General features: G+C 42.7%; 1 protein-coding gene across 5 annotated transcripts in view; it reads left to right on the top strand.

The window, feature by feature from the left end:
• The window catches only part of LOC307251907 (nucleosome-remodeling factor subunit BPTF-like), a 44,681-nt gene that overhangs the window by 5,377 nt on the left and 22,860 nt on the right, over positions 1-16,444 (top strand). For 3 of the 5 annotated variants that reach the window (XM_080029359.1, XM_080029355.1, XM_080029356.1), the window contains exons 3-21: positions 288-339; positions 525-693; positions 2,955-3,212; positions 4,061-4,270; positions 5,285-5,476; positions 5,675-5,832; positions 6,166-6,345; positions 6,647-6,828; positions 7,198-7,329; positions 8,117-8,246; positions 8,507-8,642; positions 9,000-9,290; positions 9,844-11,884; positions 13,248-13,372; positions 13,704-13,832; positions 14,001-14,151; positions 14,496-14,535; positions 14,690-14,912; positions 15,337-15,480. In XM_080029359.1, coding sequence (XP_079885485.1) covers positions 288-339; positions 525-693; positions 2,955-3,212; positions 4,061-4,270; positions 5,285-5,476; positions 5,675-5,832; positions 6,166-6,345; positions 6,647-6,828; positions 7,198-7,329; positions 8,117-8,246; positions 8,507-8,642; positions 9,000-9,290; positions 9,844-11,884; positions 13,248-13,372; positions 13,704-13,832; positions 14,001-14,151; positions 14,496-14,535; positions 14,690-14,912; positions 15,337-15,480 — 4,943 coding nt within the window. The remainder of the gene's footprint in view (positions 1-287; positions 340-524; positions 694-2,954; positions 3,213-4,060; positions 4,271-5,284; positions 5,477-5,674; positions 5,833-6,165; positions 6,346-6,646; positions 6,829-7,197; positions 7,330-8,116; positions 8,247-8,506; positions 8,643-8,999; positions 9,291-9,843; positions 11,885-13,247; positions 13,373-13,703; positions 13,833-14,000; positions 14,152-14,495; positions 14,536-14,689; positions 14,913-15,336; positions 15,481-16,444) is intronic. The other 2 variants (XM_080029357.1, XM_080029358.1) reach the window with 2 other exon arrangements.

Here is a 16,444-nt window from a genome sequence, read left to right as displayed (position 1 = left end):
AGCTTGCATGTGAAATGCACTGTTGCCTCCGAATAGTGTATAGCTTATTTATATGTATACATTCACTTGTCTGTCAATACACATGGATTGACATCAATGTGATGTGGCTGATTTGATTTAGACAAATGGAAAATCTGCAGCCCTGGCAAATTCAGTGTGAAGTTTTAAAAATATGTAGTGAATGTATGTATATGTGTTGTTTACTCTTATTCTTTTATCCTGTCTGTCCTACTATCCACTGTCTCCTTATGTCTCATCCTGTCTCATCTATCATGTCTCCCCTACAGTGAGGAGGATGGTGAGCAGGAGGACAAAGCCATCTGGTACTACAGCACCAAGGTAAATTCGTCTCATCGCTTTTTCTTACTGAGGCTGTAGGTGACAAACACACACCAAAAAAAATGAGTTTCATAAGATTCCCACAACACTTCTACATTGTTAGTTGTTTGATTATTTTTTTGACAGTGTAGCTGTTCATCTTATAATGCTCTCATTGAGCTCTTCTTTAACTTTGTCCCTCCCAGGTCCAGCTAGCTGAGCTCATTGAATGTTTGGATAAGGAGTACTGGGAGGCCGACCTGTATGCAGCGATTGACGAGATAAGGGAAGAGGTGCATGCACATATGGACACGTCTGAGGACCTAACCAACAAGGCCCGCGGCAGCAACAAATGTTTCCTCACTGCCGTAAATGGTAAAGAGGCTCACTCTATATCCCTTTAATGTGATGATAATATATATATGTTTGTGCCTTCCGGTGCTGAGTTTATTCATGGCGCAGAGGAGCAGGAAGGATCTCTTTAAGCCCAAACATCTTCCATCTCTCTTTTTGTCTCTCTCTTCTAACCACTCCTCTGTCGGCCTTCTCACCCTTACTCATGAATGCCACCCAGTCATAGATGGCGGGGCTTTAGGAATCAACACAGCTATTATGTAACCTTACTCTGTTCCCAGTTTGGCCATTATCCAGCACTTGAGTTTCCCTTCAGTCCTTAATCCCATCCTTTCTATCTGTGTGGTTTCTCCACCAAATCCATGTGTGTATATTCTTTGCTTGCTGAATCGGTGAAAACGATGCACCTGTGTGCACATCATTCAGTCTGCTATGCTATGCAATGAACCTTCATAACAATCAGGCTTTGGAAAATATCACTCCACTTTGAATGGTGCTGCTTTTGGTAGTGTTAACCTTTTGATGCAACAGCTTGAGTTGAACTATCTTTTAACAAGCATCTGCCATTCAGAAGTTAAAGGTTCTCACAGTTTTACTACCAGGAAGTAGGAACAGAATACAAAAATATAAGAATATTAACTCATTAAAAGTTGAGTGCCGAGCAGAGAAGTGATCGGAAAAACCATCTCAAGGTGGCCCTGAAAGTGCAAACCCTCATATTTTGGGACCTATTCTGGTTAATATATTTGGGAGGTGTATTACAACTAATTAATTATATTGCATATCCTGAAACATATAAACAATGATGGTATGTAAAATAACAAAAGCGTACCTGCCTTAGGTTGTAAGGCGGATAGATGCTTTTAAATTCAATTTCCGTCATGTTTAAGCTCAGTTTTCTTCTCTCTGTGAGTGTCTTACCTGGTCAGGAGATGGTGGATGGGCAGGTGGCAGTCCTGTCTCTACATTTCTAAATCAGTGTTCAGATGACAAAGAGAAGGAAGCAGACATTATTTGTCAATAAAAGAAAACCCTAAACATTTGCATTCCTTTTTTTTTTTAAGATATTTTTTGGGCATTTTTATGCTTTATTGACAGTACAGAGAGACAGAGGTGAAATGGGGCAGAGAGGGGAGTGCCATGCAGATAACGACCACGGGTGGGAATCGAACCCGGGTCTGCTGCTGGGCCCGGCCCGGGAGGGGGACGCCTTACCAACTGAGCTAAAGGCGCCCCCTAAACATTTGCATTCCTTAAGCTTAGTTCTGATTCATCCAACATTTCCCGTTGTGTGTGAGGCAGACTGGGCCATGATGGATTAGGATGTCTTGCATCACATATACATTCACATCACACCAAGACTTGATCATTTAAAAAAAATTACCATGAAATCTTCCATCAAAGCTGCTGTACCACACAGACACACACAATGGTCTGCTTCAGACAAATAAACAGATTGAAGATGAAGTCTTAATTCCTTTCTCTGATTTATTTGAGCTCTCCTGCTCATATTCATCTCCTGTTGTGTCAAATGTACAAATACAGATTGCCTATCAGTGTAGATGGAGGTTTTATAATGCATTATGTTAAATCTGGAATGATTTGACCGATGAGCCATGCACTCATCAAGGACTTCCGCTCTGTGTTAATGACCCAACGTAGGACTATTACTACTGCTACACATGTCAACACTGGAGTGATCAATCGTAAACGCAGCACGGTGCTATTTGGGTCTCAGACCACACAGTTCAATTTAATTGCTCCCAGTCAACGTCAAGCATGTATATACCTTTTTATATTCTTTCAACTTTTACTTGCACATCGGGTAATTTACATCCAGTGAACATCCTGTGTTACGCCCTTCACATATTGCTGCCACCATTTCTGAAGTCCAAACAAAAACATCCATAGGAAGTGTGATTCTGTGTCTCTTTCCTATTTTTTTTTTAAATAACAATTTCAAGTATGACAAAACATGGTCTCCAAAAACCCACCCTCTTTTCCTTTTCTGTAAGTATTCAGTTTGGTTCGTTTGCCAAGTCATGGGTGTCATCTGACGACTTGATATCTTGCACTGAAATTTATACGGATGCTGTTCGTCTAGCTCCCCTCCACATCCCGAATATGAATTCAAAACTATTCTTTGAATCGTGTTTTCTTCCAGGCTTTTTGTACAAGCTTTTATAAAAGGCTATTTAAATGTTCCTAGCTCAGCCCTTAATTTCTTTTGACTTTACAACTGTCATCCTTTTTGTTTTGACATTTCCCTCTCCTCCGTTCAGACGAGATCCTGGAGCGGTTGCGGGCTAAGAAGGAGGAGGAGTTGGAGGAGGTGAAGAGACGCGCTGCAGAGGAAGCACAGAAAGCGCGCCTGGAGCAGGAGAAGGAGGAGAAGGAGGGGGATGTGGAGAAAGAACCAGGAGAGGCCAAGGTGAAGGACGAGGGCCAGCAGGAGGCAACACTCCAAGCTCTGGCAAAGGAGGAGGTGGAGACTAAAGTAGAAGAGCCAGAGGAGAAAATGGATGTTGTCAAAAGTGGAGGTAAATAAGATGCTAATATTTCAGAAAGTATTGGGGTGAAAAAAGCACATTGTAGCCCAAAGTCTGAATATAATAGCATACAAACTTTTTTGTTGTTATAAATTGTATTCATGCAAATTTCGTCAATATAACAATATAATGACAAGCACATGCTCAGGACAACATAAGACAAGAAATCCACAACAAAGAACAAGCAAAAACAGCCAGCCAGCCAGCACTCGATGAGTACAAATAAAATAAAATGTAAAGTAGAAATGCATGTGTCAATTCATTAGACGAGATGTCCATCGCATAAAATCATTTTTCAACTTCTGACCTCGAAAGCTTCTTCTCTGGGTCTAAATAGCTCCACTCTACTAAATAAAAATAAAAAAGAGAGAGATCCACACAATGGTGTAATTAGTTATGGATTTAAGAATCAATTCCATTATTTGGCTCTCAGACCAATTAGAAATGCTTTACCCTTTTCTCAAGTTTGGCCCTCACAAAGCAGATATTTAAATTTATATCAGCAGCTTGCTGGATAGATATTATGCACTGCAATAAAGAGGCCCTTACCCAGAATAATGAGACATTTGTTGCCTGGACGGGAGAACTAAACAACAAGGACCGTGGTAAGCAACGTTAAATTAGTCTTGGTAACTTAATGACTATACATGTTTGATAACATTCAGCAATTTATTACCCCAGAAGTTAATGTCCGAATTTAGAGTTTTCCCCGGTTGATGGTTTATTTTATGATTTGAGCATATTTATCATCCCCAACTGTTATTGCGTCTCTCCAAGTGATCTATGTATTATATACTACAATCCACCAAATTCACAACATTGCTGCTGTTCATCTGTAGTTGTCCAAGCTCCACCCACTGGCCAAGAAGGCAGTAGTGGCAGTAACATCTCAGACGGACCTATGCTTCCAGCAACCGCTGCTCCAACACAAACCAACCCCACCACTGTGAGCTATAGCCTGGCAACCGAGGCTCAAAAGCCCCCAGCACTAACCATACAGGCTCTGATAGAGGGATGTTCCCATATGCAGGTCTCTGACACCAACAAAGGTATACAAGCTAATTTTCAGGATACCGTTGCTCCTGCACTTGCAAGCTCTGCTATACTGCCACAGTCTGCAACCGCACAGGATTGTGTGATCAGTCTCGTACCCCTAACTTCACAAGGGACTTGTTTATTTCGTCATATACAGCGTGCTGTGCTTTGGCTTTTCCAGTCTGCATTTTTGCATGTGGCGCTTATGCCTTCTGCTGGCTTTTGCATTCAGTAGTCAAATTTTTATTTCTTGAAACTTTAAGTTTAAGCTTTTCAATACTGTCAGCTATTTTTTGCATTTGAACTCTTAATTCCTGAGGCGGTCTTTTTCTCTTACCATTTGCATTGATTGATTTGCAATTAAATGGCATTGTCACCGCAATCAGCTATGACTAGATCTGACCCTCAGTCAACTGGGACCGCGTTCACATTGCCTGGGGCAATAATTCTTTTAAAAATCTTCCTCTGATGCCTGCTTGTAATCTGAGCCTACGATTACATAGCTTTCTGTTGAGGTATTGCTTGGTCGAAAAATTGTTCAGTGATGATCTGCAAAAATTATTTCTTAATAATTATAGAGCTTTGCCATTTGTTGTGATATGTGTGATCCCGTCTGCACAAGTCTAGTAAGAACCTTGCCTTGCCTGGACTGGTTGCTTTCAGGAGACCTAGCTGTCCATTTGAAGTGGTTATTTGGAGCATGCATTACGCATGGCTTTTCAGTAGAGGGAGCCAGAACCTTAACTATTTCAGAACAATCACCAGAAAGTGTTTGCCTCCATTCTACTTGTGCAGAACCTCCTATTTATTGATGATTTTTGATGTCTTTAATGCCAATATTTTCTGATTGGTCTTGATTTCCCTAGTACAGTGAATTCAGTACGGGCTAACAACTGTGCCTTGTTGGAGTACTTGAAACTATGAAAGATGTTGACGATGATGATGAGCCAAAACAATACCATCGGGACAAGCCAGCGTTGTTTTTGTAATGGTCAATACTCCTTGTGATTTTCTTGTCTGTGTTGCAGAAGCCCCATCTTCAGATTCTCTCCCTGTCAGTGGGAATGGAAATGGCGTCCCCGGCCTGAGCCAGCCCTCCCAACACAGCGAGGACAACAGTAACGGCAGCATGGCAGCTGGGCTTCCTCCCACAGGGCCTGAACCTCCAGATCTAGCTGACAGATCCTCACAGTCATCTCTGGCCAGTGTTGATGAAACAGGTCTGAAAAAAAGTTTCCTCTATGAGAAAGAAAACGCAATAGTTATACCACTCATACCAATTATTGTATAACTCTCAAGAGGGCATATCACTCAAAGATTATTGCACATAATATGGCCTTTAGTTTAAATAGTGTTTACAACTATGTATGGCTTGGCTTCTCCTGTAATTTGACTGAACCTCCCTTTGGCTTTTCCAGGGGACAGTAAGGACTCGCCCAACGGCAGTAAGAGGTCTGCAGCGACTCGCATGGTGACCCGACTGAGGAACCCAGAGAGCAAGCTCAGCCAACTGAAGAACCAACAGGTGGCTGCTGCTGTTCACCAAGCTAACAAGGGTTTCAAAGAGGGCAAAGAGGTGGGAGGAACCATGCATGATAAGGATGTAGCTCTTATAGACAATACATAATAGTGTTCACAGGGTCCTCTACAAGTGCACAGAGTAGGGCAATATATGTATGAAGACATGGTAAGGGGTCTTAGGGAAGAATAAGTGAATTCAATTGACACTCTTCTAGCTAAACTTAATTTAGTACCAGGACTTTAAAGCCAGGGTTTTATTTATTTAGAGCAGCTGGTTGCAATGATATGCACATTTTATTCTAGGTTGGGCTTCGTTATTTTTTTTTAGTCAGAAGGCAGACTTTGATTAATATAAATGACTTGTATCTTTTTTCCCTTAACTCTACAGGTACTAGTAGTAAATGCACAAGGTGACGTCACCCGTGTCAGCACACGCAGCAGCAAGGATGTGGTGATGAAGGGGGCATTCAGCCAGTTCTTCAAGCTTGGCCAGGAGGGAAAATACCGTGTCTATCATAACCAGTACAGCTCCAATGCCGTGGCCCTCAACAAGCACCAGCACAGAGAGGCAAGTAGCACCATGTTTTTACCATTACGTACCATCATCAAATAAGTGCTGCAGGGTGACTCGGTGGTTTCTAGCCCCCTTCATTTTTGATTTTATTCCCATGTTTGCAAGAGTTTTTCCCATTATTATAAAGACATCCAAGTCAGATCAGCGTAACTATAAATGTCAAGACCAGAGACAAGCCAAATATTGAATGGGGCCCTAACAAAGATGATATGTAGATGATAGTAAAATGTCCCCGTCTTTCATATGCTAAGGTCAATCCCTGACTTCAATCTATTTTAATTTGTCTTTTCAACAGGACCACGACAAGAGGCGGCACCTCTCCCACAAGTTCTGCATGACACCAGCAGGAGAATTTAAGTGGAACGGGTCTATTCACGGCTCTAAGCTTCTTACAATCTCCACACTGAGACTCACCATCATCCAGCTGGAGAACAACGTTCCTGCACCGTTCATGCATCCTAACTGGGCCTCACACAGGTACACAACAAATTAAGTCAGTCACTTTGCTATGTGTTTTATAACCACTAATGTACTTTAGATTTTTGAGGAGAGTCTATATGCACTGTTCTGGTAGCGCCGCGCCCGTCCTATTTGGCCGCGCCGAGCAGCAGTACCATAACAGCACGGACAGTTTTAGTGGGCTAGATTATCAGTCATGCATTGGTGCTTTTCAATGATCAACTTGTATCTATAGAAATAAAAGTTTGAGAATTGAAGTTTTTTACAGGATGTTTAAAGCACACCATGACGAGACTAGAAACTTAGAACTACATGCAGGATCAAAGTGAGAGCAACCTGAGCAAAAGAAAACGTTTGAAAGTGTTTGTTTCTCTGCCTGTTTTCTAGGACCAATTGGATCAAAGCAGTTCAGATGTGCAGTAAGTCCAGAGAGTTTGCACTAGCTCTGGCCATCCTGGAGTGTGCTATCAAACCTGTGGCTATGCTGCCTGTCTGGAAGGACTCACTGGGCCATACCAGGTAGCAACATATGCGTGTGTGTGTTCGTACAGTTCATTTTATATAGAAACTAGATATATTCATAAATATTTCCTTTTAACACGCATAAATGAAATAATAGTAATAGGACCCCCTCCTCAAATGCAGTTCAAAAGCAAAACAGAAATATGTCAAAACATTTAAAAAAATAAATAAAATCTAAACAAGCATTCAGTGTATGTACACAAGGGGAAGTGTGGTGAGTTTAAAGGCAGAGGCGGATCAGATCAGATCAAAAGGCCCACCCTAGCTGTGAGGCAAAATATTTAGACTTCAGGTCCACTACCAGTACCACCCACCTCTGCCCCTACTACTGCTTCAACACCACAACGCCCCTTTTTAAAGAGTCGATTGTCCAAGATTTCACAAGGGTGTGTGTGTGTGTGTGTGTGAAGTGAGAGATGGAGAGCATTTTGGCTACTTGTAGAACAAGTGTTTGTGTGTGTGTGTGGAGCTGTTCCAAGAACCAAGATCATTTTTCTCATCTTCAATCAAGGCTTTAGTCATACTTTTACATTAGTTACACTTACTACTAAGAAAAATTATTTCCAAATGGCTGAAGGGTTGAAAAGATGCGGTTGTTGTTGTGAAAGGACCAATCACCCTATATAACAGGGTTTTAGCAAGCAACATACACAATGTTCTGAGACGGAGACTGCTCAAAAAAGGTTGGATTATTAAAAAAGTTTCTTCTATGTAGGATTTGTCATAGAATCAATTGTGTCTACGATTTCAGGGCAGCAGGCTATACTGTACATGTGTTTTTCAGATTAAATCGCATGACGTCAATTGAGCGTGAGGAAAAAGAGAAAGTTAAGAAGAGGGAGAAGAAGCTGGAGGATGAGGAGACAATGCAGCAGGCCACCTGGGTCAAGTACACCTTTCCAATTAAACACCAGGTAGGTCCTACTCCTTAGCTTTCAAACCTGGCACAAGATGTGTAAAATGTCAGAAGTGCACATTTATGGCCACAAGGCATAGCCTCTTAAACCCTTGTCTGTGTCAACCCAAACTTCACTGATAATGGGATGATGGTAATAATATTTTAGTCAAGTCTTCTTAAAGATTGAGACTTTTCACTGTTTGAATTTCTCACCTCTTGCTTGGTCTTCCTCCCGTTTTCCCTTATTTCTCTTCTACGTTCTTGTCTTATGTGAAGGTGTGGAAGCAGAAAGGAGAGGAGTATCGCGTTACGGGCTATGGGGGTTGGAGTTGGATCAGTAGGACTTATGTGCAGCGCTTTGTCACCAAGCTTCCAGGGAACACCAATGCCAACTACCGCAAAGAACTGGAAGGTCTGGAATAAGAAACTTCAAGCTCAATTTTTTATTTTTTATTTTTTATATATATATATTTAGAAATTTGGTTTTCTCTAATTTAAGTCTCTTAGATTGAATTAGTCTCTCATGAATTGCATTGCAGTCTAAACGATGTTATTGTGTGTGTTGGCTGTTGACATATTCAATATACTAAAACTGCAAACAGGTGTCAAAATTGAAATCATTGTGTCCATGCTTTGAAAAGATTTTTCACTCGTTTGGTTTTCATGACTTGGTGAGTGGTGCTCCATAATACCCTGGATAATAACTATTGGAAATAACATACAGTTTCTCCAAATTTGTATAATTATTTTTTATTATCGTTTTCCATAGATGCTAAACTGGGCAAGAAATGTACACTGCTGGACTTGAGTCGACGGCCAAGCATAGCTGCACCAGAAGCTCAGGGAGCTGCTGTCTTAAGCAGTGAAGCAAAAGACCAAGACTCCTCTAGCCACTCGAAGCCTGCTGCAGATCATCTGATTTCTGATGAAGATTTGGAGTCTAAAGGGACGATAGAAGAGGAAAAGAAAGAAGGGGAACATGAAAAAGAGAAGTCTGAGGAATTGTCAGCAGCAAAGATGGAGGTGGACCCAACGGACTTGCAATCAAATGAAGATCGAGGTATGACCGAGTGCCACATAGTGTCTAATACTATTGGGTTTCATTTAGGGCTGCACAATGTATCAAAAATGTATCATTATTACAATATTAACATTCAAGGTATTCATTTCGCAACGACTCCTTGAACTGCAATAAATATTAGCCATGTACCATGCATTCACGCTCAATATATTTCTCCAATGAGATGTAGCCTACTAGAAAATGTTCTAAATGGGGGCAGAAAGATGTTTTCTTTAAGTGATCAAATAATAATAAACAATAAAACCAGGTTGTTGGAATGGAAAAAAAATGCATTTAATTGTTTTCATTCCTTTTTTCACAGTCTGCAAAGGCAACTTACTGTCTGGTGTCTATGTTAGCAGTGAACTCAAAGCAGAAAGACATTAACGCTGTAAATGCAATTCATTTTAATACAATTATCGCAAGTGATATTGTGGAGACCTTATTTAATTGCATGCAAAAACACTTATGTACAGAATTTTTAGGTGACTATGAATGTCATTTTTATATCAAAGCAGATAAAAGGTCTAAATATTATTTTTTTACTCTCCAGGGTCCATTACGGAAGAGGAAATGGCTTCTGTGAAGGAGGAGCATACGGGGGACGACACACGACCTTTCAACTACGATGTGGTGGATGTCAGCAAGGGCTTCCTCACCCGCGTCGCCTACAAGAAGAAGGTCAAGGTCTCCAAGCTGGATTGCCTGCTGGAGCGACGGGTCAAGCAGCACAGCATTGAAGAGAGGCAGAGGCAGCAGTTGTTCGCCTCCAAACCTCAAACTCCTACACCAGTTTCATCCACTTCTATCCCGGCTCTGAGCACTCCGGTACGGCCGCGCTCACCACTTAAGCCCCATACCCTCGCTCAGACACAGCTCACTCTGGGACACGCTGTGAAAGTGGAGGACAAATCTTCCATAATACCAACGCCAGGGGAAGTCGGAGGACTCTCAAAAACTACGGATGAGATTGTCACTCGTCCACTTCCTTCTTCTCCTGCTCTGGGCTCCTCACCCAAAGACAGTTGCAGTACAGGCACAGGTGAAGATTCTGCATCGTCACAAAACCACACAGACTTAGTTAAAAGGACTACGGGGTTAAAAGAAACTAATACAGACAGTTCAGGGCAAGAAGGTGTCAAACCTTCGGACATAAAAGAAAATGCAGCGGAAGGAATTCATAGCTCTTTAGAGCGAAAAACAGCCGGTGTGGCATCAGATGTTACCAAGGCTGCACATATTGAAAATACTGGTTTGGAGGTCCCTGACTTGAGAGTGGATTCTGTAAGGACATTTGCAAGTGTTCCTGACCAAAAAAGCAGTCAAAACACATCTCCTTCTAAGCTTATTCAGCAAAGCGCGGAAACTTTAAGCTTGGCACATTTGGGTACAGAAGAAAATGGCATGGGGCCAGAGGAAAACCAAGCAAAGGAACAAGGTAGAACCGAAGGCGATAGCACTCCAGAGCCAGTATCTCATCTTCCTCAGGTAAATGGTAATGACGGTTTGGAGAGTGAAAGCATGTTGAGCAAGTCTTTAATAATCTCCAACAATGGTGCGCTCACCAGCAGTCCACAGCCCAAGGCAGTTAACAGCATTGGTAAAGCCGAAGAAAAGGCGCTGGTTGTCTCGTTGAAGGACGGCACACAGACAAAGCCTTTGGTGAATGGAGATTTGGCCCCTGTAAATGACACTGCAGAGGTCGAGGGCAAAGAAAGTCTTTCTTCTCGTGTAGAGGTAGAGAGCGATACAACGGTATCTGACCAGGACTACAAACCTCCGCTAAAAATGTCGAGGATGGAGAACAACATCGACGCACTTGAAGCTAAAACTCAGAGCACTCTTCAGCACAACAGTACGACAGCGTCTCAGTGTGTGGAGACCAAAGCCAATCCTGTGGTCAAGATCATCAGAATGGCCCCATCTCCCATCCCTTCAGCGGAGGAGTCCAGTCTGAGCGACGACTTCGCCGAGGAGAGTAGTAACCATGGGACGACAGAACCACTCAAGACCATCATCACCCAGGTAACCACAACCTCCACAACCACCACCACAGTGGTCTCCACGGAGATGAGGACGGCCAGAGCGCCATCGCAAGCACCGCCCGCAGTCCCGGCAGCAGAGAGCAGTGCAGTGTCCACCCTCACTACCATGACCAAAACAACTGTGACCAAAATCTGTTCCCCTGGTCTGGACGGCCATTCAGAAGAAAGCCAGAGGGAAATAGTGAAACAAGAACAGAAGACAGCAATCTCAGCCTCCATTAGTAGGTTGACAACCGATGCCAGCGGCCAAACATCGGTGTCTACTGTTGCCGTGAGCCAACAGGACTTTTCATCAACAAAAGGCCGCGTCCGTCTCCTCAAGTTCTCCCGCACCAAGAAGACCCGCTCAGACACAGCTCTTCCTTCTTATCGCAAGTTTGTCACCAAGAGCAACCGCAAGAGTATTTTCGTACTGCCACACGACGACATAAAGGTGCTGGGGAGGCGAGGTGGATTCCGTGAGGTGCCCATATTTAGCTACAATGCCAAGCCAGCGTTGGATATCTGGCCATACCCTTCACCTAGGCCCTCGTTTGGCATTACCTGGAGGTAAGCCTATTTTCTCTGTATTTAATGTATTATGAAGGCCTTACCTCTAACACGTGTCCCCCTCATGCATCTTACACAAAATTATGCAAAAATGTTTACTTGGGTTGTTGAATTCTCTAATACACTTATTTAATTAATGACCACATTGGTTTGAAAAAGTTGAAATAACCTTAATGTGTTCTTCTTGGATTTTGTAAAAGAAATAGTTGTAGAAGGGCTCCCAGCCAGATATGTGTACTGTATCTGGTCTTGAAGAGGTTTGTCTGACACATTTTCGTCAAGCATTTGCATGTGATCAGTGTCACAGTACAGCTTATGTAAAGTCTGGAACCCTTGAAATAGAAATGAAAACAAGTTGCATTTGTACATGGCTGCATGCGTAGCATGAGTTATCCACATTTACCTAATGTTTTCAGTTTTATTTCTGCCCAATTGCTAATTGACAACAACTTATAACACAATGCTGTCTAGTGATGTGGCAAAAAAATTGTTAATTCTTTCTAAAAATGTTACTGCACCTTTGGTCAAAAACACCTGTTACATAGATGAATATAGTGTTGTCAACGATAAGGCCAGGACTATTTCCCATTCAGCAGCCACCTTTAATCGTTCTTCTGGTGTTGTCACAGTGCCATCTCCTGTTTATTTGTTGTTCATTATGTCGCCTCCCTCCCTGTCTGCTGCTGTCCTTGGTTTTGGCCCTGTGCGATGTTGTGGCTCTGAGCCTGGTGTCACACAGGGACCTTTGGTTATTTTGACCAGACCTAAGTTCCGAGGCAGTCATGAATCATTCGGCGGTCGGAGACATGTCAGGATGTTCACTTGGTGCGCTGACCCAGCCCTGCAACAGGGGGATATTTTCCCATCTGTGGTTAAACATGGAAATGGGAATATCTACCCAACTCCATCCACACACATCGTGATGGTCATGTTTTTGCAAAGTTCATTGTCAGACTAGATGTCCTGGCAATAATGATGCACGGAAGGATTATGTCATCTATGGAAAACCTTCTGAAATTATTCATTGATGGATGACATTTTGTCATCTAATTCTACTCTCGGAACAGTCTGTTACACCCAGAATTTTGCATTACATTAAAAAGGACCATGTGAGGTATGCTGTTTCTTTCTTTGAAATGGGCTTAAGGGGACCGCAGTGTCACCAATCTGTTTTCACTCTGCCTCTTTGTGCTGCAATGTGTTTTCTGTAACATTGAGCGGTCAGTTGGACTGCACTGATGGACTGGATGACTCCGGGGCAGTGGGGAATGCCAAAACCTTTCCTTCAGTTCATACTGCAGTACAAGTAATCTTTCTTAAGAGTTCCTTCAATATAGCTATGTTTTTGTCATGTCATGTATAGGTATCGCCTGCAGACAGTAAAGGCTCTGGCTGGTGTGAGCCTGATGCTGAGGCTCCTGTGGGCCTCTCTGAGATGGGACGACATGGCCGTCAAACCCTCCGCTGCTGTCGGCACCACACGTACAGGTAGGAGCCCCTTGCTCTCCCAAACCATCCAATGGAACAAGGGTGGAATTAGTTGTTGTGTTTTATATTGGATGGATAGATGGATGTTCTTAAAACTATAGCATTGCTGATGTCCAATAGCTCGATAGGATATTCCTCTATTTACTTTGCTATCCTCATTATCTTAATGTTAGCCATGAGAAATACACCAAGAACTTAGTCTGAAAATGAGACTGTCTTCGGTCTCATTTGGTTGTGTCACTGTTTTTATATTGGAGTGCATTTCCTCCATTTTCCTCGGGCTCTCCTCATTACCATACCAACCCAGCCCTATCCCCACTCATTGCTACAGAGACATCAGATACCGAAATCACCACTACGGAGATCATCAAGCGTCGTGACGTGGGACCATATGGCATTCGTTCTGAATACTGCATCCGCAAAATCATCTGCCCACTTGGAGTGCCCGAGACTCCCAAAGGTTAGACACAATTCATCATTCCTGACGATGAAGAAAGAGTTCAAGTGCCTCAGACCAAAAATGGAAATCTTTTTGACAACGGGAACAGAAATAACGATTGTGGATGAGAACACAAGATGCCAACCGCCTGTTTGTCTTTAATGTGGTTTAATCTGTCCACCATTACAGAAACCCACACTCCTCAGAGGAAGGGGCTACGCTCAAGTGCCTTGCGCCCCAAGAAGCCTGAGCCCGCCAAGCAAACGGGCCCCGTGGTGATCGAGACCTGGGTGGCTGAGGAGGAGCTGGACCTCTGGGAGATCAGAGCTTTCTCAGAAAGGTCAGAGGGTCAAGCACCTTATGCCTACACACCTGACCAACACATGATAAACATATTAAACTGGACAGTCTGATATTACTAAAGATTTAGATATTCTCCTTCTGCTAGAGGTAGATTGCCTTGTCCTGGTAAGGGCTAAAAGGCTTTTTCGGACTGATTCCAACCTGTTTTTAATCAATGCTATTCACATTTTGCTTATCACAACCATCATAGTCCCTTCCAACTTGTAAAATGTACTAAAGGAGTGTAGGGTATTTGAAACAACTGGACAGTAAATATGGTCCTTTTTCACAAATTGCTTCCTATGTTGTGATCTTACAAATGGTATTTCTTTTCTTTTGTAGGGTGGAGAAAGAGAAAGCTCAGGCAGCAGAGCAGGCAAAGGTGAGTGTTGTTTAGTTCAGTTGTCTTCCTAAGCTAAGTGTTAACACGCTTAATAAGCATTAACTAACACTAACCGATAATGAATGTACCCTTATTGTAAAGTGTTACCTCTGTTTCAATATAATTGTACTGACGGACCTCTGTAACATCTTAGAAACGTCTGGAGCAGAAATCGGGCTCAGTCACAGCTACCCCAACAGGCACTCCCTCCACGCCGTCGGCTACTCCCAAAGTCATCGTGGGTTCACTGTCGGGCCATGGCACCCCCAACACCAAGGTGGTACTTTCTAACAAGATGGGCACCCCCGTCACATTCCAGAACAAGAACTTCCAGCAGTCGTTTGCTACCTGGGTCAAGCAGGGTCAAAGCACACAAGGTACTGTGCAGAGGAGTGTAAGCAATAAGCCAGTGTGTTGTACTTTTGTCTGGGGGTGCTGCGGGGAAGTACAGTGTACTCTTTGTTCTTACCCAAATATAGAAGGCAATGCATGCAAATTTAACATGGAGATTGCAATCTGTAATTGTCTCATAACAGACATTGTTCTGTTATGTGTTCACACTATTTATTTGAGACTATGTATGTACTATGTCTCATTTGCGATTTCACATGTGTGCGTGATTCACTGCAGCTGTGCCAGTTAAGAAAGTGTAAAGCGTTGTATAAATGCATTTTTAGTCTATTTCATTCAGTGATTGTGTTTTAAGACAGCTGTGGTTGTTATCAAAGTGTATTAGAAGTGATATTATTAGAGTTACAATAGTTACAGTATTTGTTTTAAATTGTTGTTTGTTTGCTTTAGGCACGGAGAATACTATAGCCACATCGAGTGGGCACACCTTTCAGATTACGGGAACCTCGGTGGGTGGAAGAGTAGTGACCACCAAACTGCCGCTGCCCGCCAACAGCAAGATTGTCACAGTCAACGTGCCAACTTCACAAGGAGGTAGGGCAGGTTTTAATCAATCACAGACAGACGGAGGGCACAAGTTAGTCTTATAGACTATAGAGATGTCTTCTTTCCATCCTTAACCATGGCTGAATATATCATTGTGTTTGCATTGCTCCACCTCAAATCTACAGATTAGACATTTCAAATGTGCCAAAAGAGCCAAATAAGATCCAGCTCGTTAATCGGATGCTATTGTAAGCAATTAAGCATTCCAACCACGATCACAGCGTTCTTGAGGGACAGTTGTTGGTGCCAGCTACCACAGGTCCACAAATTAGGCTCATCTGTCTTTGATAGCCATGGAATAGGGTTAGAGAGCCAAGCACACAAATAGATGGTCATTTCTGTAGGGCACCAATTTAGGATAACTCGAGGGCTTAAGGGTTGATATGTTGTTCTCTGTTAAACACTTGCCTCTCTAAATCAGTCACACAGCTGTTAAAGTTAGTTTTCAAATTGTCCTAGTGCAGCTAAATTCTTTCTTTACAGCTTGAAATTACATGTACTTGAAGAACTCCCCCCCCCCACCCCAAGAGAATCATCACAAACTCTGCATGTTCCCTCAACTATACAGAGTTGTATAGTGTCTTTCAGCAATTTGGTTTGGTTTTCTACCCCATCACTTTAGTGTTTTGGTCCACTCTCACCGCTCAGGGAATTTTACATGCATCCAGTAAGTGCTGATATACCCATGACAACACCTGCCTACTGGCAAACAACATACAGATGAAGTTAGCGGCCAGCTGTTGAACATATAGTTGGAGCATTTAGAAACTAAATTATAATAAAGTCAGATACTGCTCTCAGGAGCAAACGGCTAAAAGGAAAGTGCATATTGGGCTCACGTTGGCCAGGGGTTAATGGACTCCAGATGAATGCAAAGATGCTTTCGCCCTTTTTTGCTCCTTCTGGTTCCTGCGGAGCAAATGTCAAAGGTGCTACTATTTTAGATCCGGCC

This window comes from Ammodytes marinus (assembly GCF_949987685.1).
Source record: "Ammodytes marinus genome assembly, chromosome: 6".
NCBI classification, from domain to species: domain Eukaryota; kingdom Metazoa; phylum Chordata; class Actinopteri; order Uranoscopiformes; family Ammodytidae; genus Ammodytes; species Ammodytes marinus.
Note: the sequence above shows the minus strand (reverse complement) of the source record. Positions and strands in the feature narration are given on the sequence as shown.